General features: G+C 30.6%; 1 protein-coding gene across 1 annotated transcript; it reads left to right on the top strand.

The window, feature by feature from the left end:
* Positions 1-9,726: 9,726 nt before the first annotated feature.
* Positions 9,727-10,077, top strand: LOC114368403. The gene has a single exon (XM_028325692.1). It carries the CDS (start codon positions 9,727-9,729, stop codon positions 10,075-10,077), a length of 351 nt encoding a protein of 116 aa, XP_028181493.1.
* The last annotated feature ends 1,678 nt before the right edge of the window (positions 10,078-11,755 follow it).

The following is an 11,755-nucleotide window of genomic DNA, read 5'->3' on the forward strand; positions in this document are numbered from 1 at the left end:
GAGTTGAATGTACCTAGGCTCAGATAGTCATATTTGTTATAGATTTACATGTTAAACTTACTTTCAAACATTTATGGGTTGTAATTACATTTTATTTTCATGTGACACGATACTATGATACCTTTATTACTATGTATAAAATTATGTTATTTCACCCTTATATTTAATTATTATGTTACAAGGTTCATATCTTTTCGAAAGTCACGATTATTGTAAACCTGTTACGGAAATTTTTTAATTGTACCGACTTTCAAGAAATGATGTTAATGTGTTTTTATATGTTTTAATGAGATTTATTACACGAGTTTTACAATGAAGTTTATTTGCATTGTTTTTTTTAAAATTATATATTACTCAAATTTTGAAGAATATATTAATTTATTGACATATATTTCAAGAATAAAAAAAATTAACAAGATTTTTTCAAGTAAATTTTGATATAGAATAAGGGGTGTTGCGATATAAATACGTGTGTGAGTATCACCATAACTATTTTAGCAGGAATGAAGATGGGTGTCAAATTACACTTGTACCTATTACCATTATATTTTTTTAATAATTTTGTGTTACAACACACACATACACACACATAATATATTTTAAAGATTTTATTTTTATAATTTTTTTAAAATATAAAGCAATTAGCTTAATAGTTAAATAATTAAATAATAAACTTAAAAAATATACATTTAACTAAAAAAATTAAATTCTTAATTTTTTAACTTTAATTTTTTTGTTATTCATTTATTTATATATTGTTTAAATACAATTAAAAACTGAATATATAATTTATTTATAATATATAAGTAAAGTAAAATTATAAAAAAGAATATCCGATTAAACCTGATGGGAATGAAGATGGATATTAAAATTTTAAATTTACTTCTTGTGCCCGTACTTATGGGGTCTTTTATGGAACCTTTGGTGGAAACGGAAACAAAGAGGGTCAAATGACCTGCTCCATTGCCATTCCTGATAGTTCTATTTTAGGTGCATTAATTTTTTTTAATATACCCAAATTCAAATCCGTTGTTCTTAAAATCTCCCAAAAATTCTATATACAAAAAATTGAGATTATTTTTTCCTCTATAATGGATTACCGTGATAACTCGATTTTGGAACTATCTTCCTACGTCACGTCCAACCACCTAGACCATTTCTAGGTTTTTTTTCCGCATATGCACACACTCTCTCCAAATATTTCCCAATATACACCAGCTTTTAGTTTTATTCCCAATCTACACTTGTTTTCTAATGGTAGTTGGAAGTCGGGTTTGGCCACCCCGACTTCCGTAAGTGGCCTTTTTAAAAAAAAAAAATTTATAAAATATAAATATTATATTATATAAAATTTTGTTTAATTAATTTTAAAATTACTTATTTATTTAATTAAATTTTATAATTTTGTTTTTAATTTTTTAAAGAAAAATATACAGATAAAGAAAAATAAAAAATTGGATAAAATTAAATACAAGTTTTTAGTTACATTGTATGTAATTTTGTAGTTAAATTTACATGTTGTTGATATTTTTTTTGTTATGTTCGTGGGATTTAAAAATAAGAAAATTAGTTAGTAGTATTAAAATAAATTAAAAAATACAGTGAAAAATAATTGATACATCTATCTTATACAATAGACATAAAATTTCAAAGTGTAATAACTGAGATGATAGTTGAGAATAATGAAACATATTAAAAAATACAATTACAATGCAAATATGACAAAACTAATGATGATATAAAATATGTTGCGCGCAGGATACATGTCTTCTTCTATTTGGATTACTGGTTTGTTAAAAATAGCCAAAATTTATATTGTGTAGAATCGTTTCCAATAATTGGATTGTACTAATACCTTTAGCACGTCTTCATCATTTTTCAATTATGTTATTTCATATTCAATTAAATTTTCTGAATACTTAGAGCATGACCTGATTGTCGAAAGAACAATCGTCTAACCAATTGTGATTAGTGAATTCCATAAGGGGAACCCCTATAGGTGCAACTTGCTTGATTAAATGCTTGAGTTTGTTGATGCTAGATCCAGAAGGAATGCCAAATCTTATTGGATTTGTTCCAGTAAAGGAGTAACCCAAAAATTCACCTTGACATGGTATGTTCCACTTCCCGTTGTAATCATCATGAGTAGGAGTGATAGTTGATTGAAGTAGGTTGAGTACGATGGTACATAATAATTCTATAGAGCCAATGCACGAGTATTGCTCATTGCACATTAACATTGTGTAAACATCATCATCATTTTTCAATAGTAGAGATTGAAAAAAAATATTGTTGACCTGCATCTATGAATGATTGTTGGTAGTAGATTTCATCCACTAATTGATCGTTGGTTAGTTGAAGGGTGTTGTGCATTCTACGCTTGAGTGTATCAAAAGAATAGTCATTAGGAATTAGCATTGTTGTTGGAGAGGGACTTTGAAAATAAACACTAGTTTGGTTGTGTGTGATTGATCTATTTGAAAAAATGAAGGCTAATATGGAGTTAGCAATGGTATGGCTGTTTGTTTCTCCTAAAAATGACATAGTAATAAGATTGAATTTGGTTTATGAAGGTATGATGTGTGAAATTGTGCGTTTGTATTAAGTGTGTTTTGTGTTATTTATAGTTGTATGAGCATTTTTTTCACGTTGATGTGTATTGGAATCCCATGTTTTTTTTTCCATAGTAACTGATGTAGCAGACGTCCATTATAATTTCAGAGTGAAAAAAGAAATTGAGTTATCTATTTCATGTCAAGTCAGTTATCCTAGTAAGACATTTAATTTTTTTAGAGACTAGTGCAAATTGCAGAGTGTTGTCAATTTGAATAGTGATTTTGTCATGTAACTAATGCAACAGACATCCATGATGATTTTCAGAGTGAAAAAAGAGATTATGAGTTGTCCATCTCATGTCAGTTTTGCTGATGAGACATTTATTTTTTTATAGACTAGTGCAAATTATAAAGTGTTGTCAATTTGGACTGTGATTTTTCACATGTAATTAATGCAGTAGACGTCCATGATGATTTTCAGAGTGAAAAAAGAGATTATGAGTTGTCCATTTCATGTCAGTTTTGCTGGTGAGACATTTAATTTTTAAAGATGTGTGCCAATAGCAGAGTGTTGTCAATTTGGAGCAATAATTTGTCCCTTGTAAGTAAGTCATTAGACGTCCATGATGATTTTCAGAGTGAAAAAAGAGATTATGAGTTGTCCATTTCATGTCAGTTTTGCCGGTGAGACATTTAATTTTCTGACACAATGTAGTGTAAATTGCAAAGTGTTGTGAATTTTAACAGTTATGTTACCATGTCACCTACTACAGTAAGTAGGTAAACTGAAAATTGCTAATTTAAATTTAAAGAAAAAAATTATTTCAATACGTAAAGTGATAACTGAACATGAATATAAGACACTACATGAAAAGCTCAAAGCAGAAATAACTAAGACATGAATGATCCGTTGATTACCAATCCTGTTTGAATATTGTTTCGTGGGATGGAGACATGTTACTTCCTTCGGGCCCGGAAGAGGAGTCAATATCATTATCATGGTTTTTGACCCAACAAGTCTCGTATTCATTTGATAAGTCCTCAAGATTGGAGGTTGAGCCATGTTGGTTGGTTGGTGGGTTATTATTGTGACAGATTATGGCAAATAACTCCATAAATGGTAGTGACAGATTGTTATAAAAAATGTTGAACATTTGTCGAACATCAACATCATCTCACAGAATAAAAGATGTGTACATATAACGTTGTCTTGACTCAAATATAGGGCATCGAAAGTGGAAATGTTGGATATGTTATTGTGGGTCAATGTTTAGTTTTTGGTGAACAAGTTCAAGCAATTATGTAAAGGTTATGGCCTTGTTGACCATGAAAGTTTTTGTGTTGTTACTAACAAAGGTGATGCCCTCATTAGTATTGCAAATTTGGTCATTGTAGTAAACACAAACATATACAGTTAGGTGACACATTGTGGTAGGGATTGAGATGAAAATTTGAAATTGTTACAAATGTCTTTAGCTATAGTGGTATTTATAGAATTTGGTTATAGTTGGATGAGTCACTAGTTAACTGTGCATTTAGATGAACGGGTAAATGAACACTTAAGCATATTTGCAAGGGTCCATAATGTGCAAATTGCAGAGTGTTGCTAGTGAGCCATTTAATTTTTTAGAGATGTGTGCAAATTACAAAGTGTTATCAATTTAGAATTTGATTTATCCCTAGTAACTGATGGAGCAGAAGTTCATTATAATTATGAGAGTGAAAAAAAATCTGAGTTGTCCATGTCATGTCAGTTTTACTGGTGCGACATTTATTTGTTTAGAGACATGTGGAAATTGCAGAGAGTTGTCAATTATACGATTTCATTAAACGATTTCATGACGAAAACATGGATGATTTTAGTGAGGATGAGGATCAACAGTTCTTTGATCACATCAATCACCAAAGCGATGACCAAAGTGATGACGAAGGTGTTGGCAGACCAACGACACCTCTGTCACCTCCGTTGCAATATCACCAACCTAGGTGTCTAGTAGACTTGAACTTTGATCACCTGCCACACTACATTGATCGACATCATTTTGTTCAGCAGCAACATAATGTACAACCACCAACCGGTGCACTTGAGGTTGGCATGGCCTTCGATGAAAAAGCACAATGTATTCGAACAGTCAAAGAATACAACATCAGAAATCATTTTGATTGCAGAACAATTTACTCTGACCAGAGAAGGCTAAACTTCGTGTGTAAATTACATGAAAATGGTTGTACATGGAGCTTGGGTGCATGCAATTCAAAGAGGCATAACAAATGGATTATCAAGAGTATCAGAGGTCTGCACACTTGTCTTGCGCCAATGCTCAAACAAGATCATCGACAACCCGACTAACACGTCATAGCACAGATCATCCAACCAATTGTCAAAACAAACCCAACCGTCTCCATCAAGACGTTGATTGCAGAGATCAAAATGTTCATGAATTATACCTCATCCTACAAGAAGACATGGTTAGCAAAGCAAAGAGCGTTGGAGATGATTCATGGAAACTGAGAAGAATCATATGCCAAACTGCCAAAAATTTTGGGAGCTTTGCAATCTTGTGTTCCCGGGACTGTGGTCACTACTCAAACAGAATCCGTGTATGAGGGAGGAGAAATTGTACCGGGCAAAAGAATGTTTAAGCGTGTCTTTTAGTCATTTAGTCCATGCATTAATGGCTTTGCATATTGCAAACCCATAGTACAAGTAGATGGTACATGGCTTTATGGGAAGTATACTGGCGCACACTGTTGATAGCTATCGCACAAGATGGAGCTAACCATATCTTCTCGATTGCCTACGCCATTGTAGAAGGGGAGACAACTTCAGCAGCCTGGGGTTTTTTTCTAACGAATTTGAGAACATATGTTATTCCGCAAATGAACATTTCTCTCATTTCAAACAGACACATCTTAATTATAAGTGCCTACAACAACCCAAGTAACTTATGGGTTTAGGACACATCCCATTTGTTTTGCCTGCATCACATTGCACAAAACTTTCTTCACGATAACTCAAACTGCAAACATTTAAAGAAACCACTGATGCTGACTGGTGAGAATCTATTTTATTTATTCGTTAAACTTTACTTTCAATCAAATTTTATAACGTAATAGATTGATTGAATATTTACATGTTACGCATACACGAAGAAGATGCATTGGTGACATCTTGGGAATATACGTGCAAATAAGCCAAGTGCAGCTAAATGACTTGATCAATTACCCAAACAAAATTGGGTACAATGCTTCGATGAGGGGAAACGTTGGGGACATATGACTACCAATTTGTCTTAGTCTGTTAATTCCATGTTCAAAAAACACAAGACATTTGTCGGTGTCATCGTTGGTTGAGGAGACGTATTTCAAGACCGCACAACTCTTTGCTATTAGAGGTCAACAAACTCAGGCAATGATCAACTCTGGCTCACAGTATTCTAAAGTCATCTCTGATGCATTGAATAGCGGTCAACAAGAATCTAATACACACATTATAAATGAATTTGATAGACACAATCACACTTTTATTATAACAAAGACTCAATCCCCACTTCAAACGCCCAGACCACCTGGAAGGTTTAGAGTAATGTTACAATCCAAAAAGTGTGATTGTGGTGAATATCAGGCTAAACACTTACCGTGTTCTCACGTTATGGCTACCTGTAAATCTGTCAATGTTGATCCCATGAACTATGTGCCAAAGTTATTCACTTTACAACCCATTTTGCACGTCTACGACAACTCCTTTGATTTACTGCCACGCGAATCAATGTGACAAGAATATGAAGGAGATCAGTGGGGTCCTAATCCAAGGAGAAAGAAGATTGCAAAGGATTGTTCTGTTTCAATTCGCATTCCTACCGAGATGGACGAAGACGAAAATGAACGGAAAAGTAAAAAAAAATGTAAAATTTGCCGACAACATGATCATAACAGAAACAATTGTCCTAACATATCTTCATCTTAAGTTTTTCCTTAGCCAAGTGTGATTGTATAAGTATTTTATTGATAATGCAGTATAATGTTCTTCTATAAATAAATTATTAAACAAAAAGTATTATCATTTTTAATTAAATATAATAACATAAACAAACTAATTATATTTATTAATATAATTATTATTTTACAACATTCAGATTTTTTAAAAAAAATATTCACCTAAAAATATGTTAAGTTAATTAAATAATAAAAGAAAAATAATTATATTTAATAATATCATTTTCTTATCAAAAAAATTAATTATAAAATTATAAAATTTAATTAAATAAATAAGTAATTTTAAAATTAATTAAACAAAATTTTATATAATATAATATTTATATTTTATAAAATTTTAATTTTTTTTTAAAAAGAGACCACTTACGAAAGTTGGGATGGCCAAATATGACTTCCAACTACAATTAAAAAACAAGTATAGATTGAAAATAAAACTAAAAATTGGTGTATATTGAAAAAAAATTAGAAAGAGAGTATGCATATACGGAAAAAAATCCCACTTCTTTCTAGTCAACTTTTTCCGCCACCCTTTTTATTGATCCAACGAATCAACAAAACAAACGCTGTTAAAGTGGCAAAAAACATTGAAGGTAGCCCCCAAAAAATCCCAAATAGTTCACTGCTCACCTTTAACGCCGGCCACCTCTATGTGCCTAGCCTTCAATTGCATTTAAATTGTGTGCCAAATTTCCATTCATTACCTGTTCTTATTATGACTTTGTCAAACTTGCCCCCACAGTGCCACTCACCCAATTCCACTTCATCACCACATGTCCAACTTAGTCTCTCACTCCCCATTTCAATCCCTTGCCATTGCCATCATTGACTTACTTTCTCAATTAAATCACTTGTTGCCTCCACCCAAGTTTGGGTTTACTTGGTGTTGTTGATTTATTGGGGTTGAATTTGGTTGTACACTTGCCTACATAGTGACAATATCTGGCGCAAGGTCTAATGGTTAAGGGGCTAGTTTGTCTCCCCAGTGACATTATCTGGACCAGGGTCTGATGGTTAAGGGGCTAGGGCTAGTTTTCCAACTTGTTGGTTAAGTTATCTGATAAATCCACAAATACCACCAAAATATAAAATAATCATAAAACGATTAAAAATGTCTTTAAGTCTCTCAAAATGTGATAATATACACTTTTAATTTTTAAAATAGTATGATTTTCTTTTGATTCCTAGCTTGTTTATGAAAATATGTAACATGTAGTCCTTGTTTCTTAAACAAGAAACCCAAAGTATACATTTGTGAAAGACAGTAATCATATTTGACATATTTCAATAAAAAGAAACATAAAAGAGATAATTTTATATAAGTTTAATGAATATGCACAATCAATATAAAAACTTTTATAACTATCAGAAATCATATAACTTTTAAAATAGTTATTATAAATGTTAATAAATTTATTATATATAATTAATTAAAGGGGTAATCAAACTTAACTCAGAAGTTGAGTTTTAACTTTTTGCCCAAAATATTCTTCAATAAATACAGTCTCAAACGTAGAAAATAAGAGAAAACTTAAGGTGGAAAAAGGTGAATTATCCTAGTAATTCCTTAATCTAATATTTTGATCATGTTCTGGTGGAACCACTTTTGCACCTACCGGTGTAGGGTTAACGTATCCTATCAGGTGGAAACTGAATGTGTTGCCACGGGTCAAACACCCACATTCTTGTATGCAAACACAATTCAACATCTTTCCTTTATTTTTTCTACACTCACCCAAAATTCAACAAACCTAGAATTACGCCCTTTCTTATATATGCTCCACAAATAATGATATTATTATGTAATAAACCACCAATTAAAATCAAAGTCCTTTTCTGTTCGAAGTTTTTCTTCACATCACTAATTTGCAGACTAAGAAAAATTAATTATGATAACGACCATTTGGGTTATGGCAAAGCGGAACTCAAATCAAATGCTAAATGTCAAAAGTGATGTCGTTGAAGGTAGCACCACCTAGCTAGTACAAACGGCAGAAGGTATTATTTACACGTGAATTACATTATACTACATTGTCTAACCCTTTATATATATATATATATATATATATATATATATATATATATATATATATATATATATATTACGTTTGACTACGATATCTGTGGTTAGTTAGTATTATCATAATAAAAAAAATTAAAAGAGGAACATATTCAACCATTATGAGAGTATTTAGCTGAATAAATTAAAAGAAGGAAATTAATTAGAAGAGAGTTTTATTTTATAGTCAAATGATATCATCACAAGCTTGTAGAAAAATTATGATTATTTAGCAGAAATTATATAAAAAAATTACCAATTCAATCAAATTAATCATCGTCAGCATGACATAATTTGGGGGCGGGGGTTTTAATACCAGGCTTAATGAATTCACAAAAAAAAAATAAAAAAAATAGAGCCTCCTTTTGAATTTGTAGTTGTCCACGTTATCTGTAAATACAATAAAATTTAATTTTCATGCAATGCGAATTTAAATTCTTACATCGTTAATTAATTAGAAATTCTTTTTGATATGACTTCCAAAGAAGATATTAAAAAAACTCATAAATAAATGATAGTATAAAAATACTTTAAGGGATTGGGTCAATTTGTATAAAAAAGATTCAAATATATATATATATATATATATATATATATATATATACATTAAATTGAATACAAAATATCAATTCTGTACAAAAGGCCAAACAGTTTAATTATGTTGCACTCCCGGCCCAATATTCATACTTAGTAGTAGCATTTAATTAATTTAATAATATTATTTTAATTAAATTTACCAAATGTAAGTGTCAACAAAAATTTGGTGAAAGTATATACAATACAGGAAAACTAAAATTAAAAAAAAAAATCATATCGATCTATAATGCAAGAATCATTTTCTTTTGGCAATTCCCTCGTTTCTTTCTGCCTCTGTCGTTGAATCCAAACTTTTTCTCAACGAATACACACCAAACATTACTTAAAACCCCTCCTCCCCCCTCTTCTTTCACATCCTATGTCTCACATAATAAATACTCTATATAGTTTTTATACCAATATATTTATATATAGGTACGAAAAATTCCCACATAAGAATCACTCTCTATATATAGTCCCACTTTGTTTCTTCAAATATATCCAATTAATAAATCTCTTTTCATTTCTTTTCTTGCATACAACATGTACTCAACAAAGAGCATAGCTGATTCAGCATCATGGTGTTGTGCCTTGGCACTATTGTGTCTAATACTATTGGGGTCCATAAGGGACAACCATGTGCCGGAGGAGGAAGACCCTGCGGCGGCCGCCACCACGAGAGGGCGGAGCAACCTCTTTGAAAGGCCGTGTGATGAGATATATGTGGTGGGAGAAGGGGAGACCCTACACACCATAAGTGACAAGTGTGGTGACCCTTTTATTGTTGAACGCAACCCACATATTCATGACCCTGATGATGTTTTCCCTGGCCTTGTCATCAAAATCACCCCCACACCCACATACACCAATACTAAGAAATTGTTCAAGAGGTAGAGCTTCTATAGTTTTAGTTTTCTTTTTCTTCTCTTTTTTACTTTTTTGTTTTCTTGTGTATTTCATTATGTATATGGTTATGGTATACCCAGGTATAGTTGTGAATGATACGTGAGAAGAATATAATATGGAGTTTTCTTTTTTTGATTTTTCAATTTTATAGAAGTTGAAAGTAATAGTGATAAACACTTTCTGTTTGATTTTCACAAGAGAAATAAAATGAAAAGATCATTTGTTATGGTCATGATCATGGTCTTCTCTTATTGTTCCTTCATTTTTCTTTCTTTCATTTGTTTATGATTCTGTTTTTTATTGTTTGGTTGATTGATGAATAGTGTGTTTTTCGGCTATAGGTAAGGCCTCTCTCTCTCTCTCTCTCGTGTTCCAATTAAACTGGTTTTAATATGTCACCATTTTAAAAATAATTGAGTTACGATTATTTTTTGCCACGACATATCAGTTCTGGATGGTATTCTTTATTATATAAATTATTATGTCTGGTGATGTATAGGTGAAACTATTACAACTGCTTCATCACCATTTATGTATGTTTGTTTTTCTAAAAAATGGACGGTTATAAAATCCAACTAGAAAGATAGCTAAAATGTGTAAGGACTAAGTACAATTCTCCTTCTTACGTAATCCATGTCCATCACTATTTTAACACCTTAATTTATATTATTGCTGATTAATTAATTAATAATTAATGAGTTTTAAATTTAGAAAGAAAAAAAAAACTTTTCGTGCACGATGATATATATTTTCTATTGAAAAAATGTTCTTTCCGTAGAAGAATTTATAAAGTACTTGGAACGTTTGATTATTGTTTCATCCGAAAAAAGGGTAAAATAAGAAGAAAAAGGATTTGGATAGAAGACGATAAGAATAAGGAAGATTGAAGTAGAGGCGGCTATAAGAAGGAACTTGAGTTTGAATGACTATCATGGATACCTGTGACTTTTTGGTTGGAACTCGTGTAGTATAATATACTTTTCCGAATCTTTTGAATTTGAGAATTACAAAAGTAAAACAGAAAAAAGAAATAGTAGATATATACAATGGATAAGATATAATTTTAAACTCTCAACTATTATCATTTGGTCAATTTTTACATCTTTTTACTATCATATTTTTTAATTTTGACACATTTTATCCCTCATATTTTTTATTTTAATTTTTTTATTTTATCACTCATTATGTTTATAACAACTGACGTTGTTTATAAGAATTTATGATAAAATTACTTATTTTTTATGGATAAGTCAATACTTTGTTTTATCGGTAAAATTTATAAAATTTTATAAGATTTTTATAATTATATTTTTTTATCTTTAAAAACCTGATATCTTACTTAAGAAAATTAAATTTAATATTATTTAAACTAACAATTAATTGATATTGTATTGTATATCCAACAACTAAGGCCAGTCCAATTTTTAAAAAGAATTGCTAATGTATATTTGTTTGTAATTAGAGCCATGATCATGATAAGTTTTGAAATTATTGAAAGAAATAATCTATGATATCACAATCACATTAGCTTATTTTTAACTATTTACTATAGATGTTGGTCCATCTGTAACTTGAAATGAGTTTTATCTTAATTCAAAGAGAAAAAAATGAGGGGGAAATTATTGTTATTGAACTAAGATGAACAACTGCTTAAATGATGCAAATC

The sequence above is a fragment of the Glycine soja genome, chromosome 9, assembly GCF_004193775.1.
Source record: "Glycine soja cultivar W05 chromosome 9, ASM419377v2, whole genome shotgun sequence".
NCBI lineage: Eukaryota > Viridiplantae > Streptophyta > Magnoliopsida > Fabales > Fabaceae > Glycine > Glycine soja.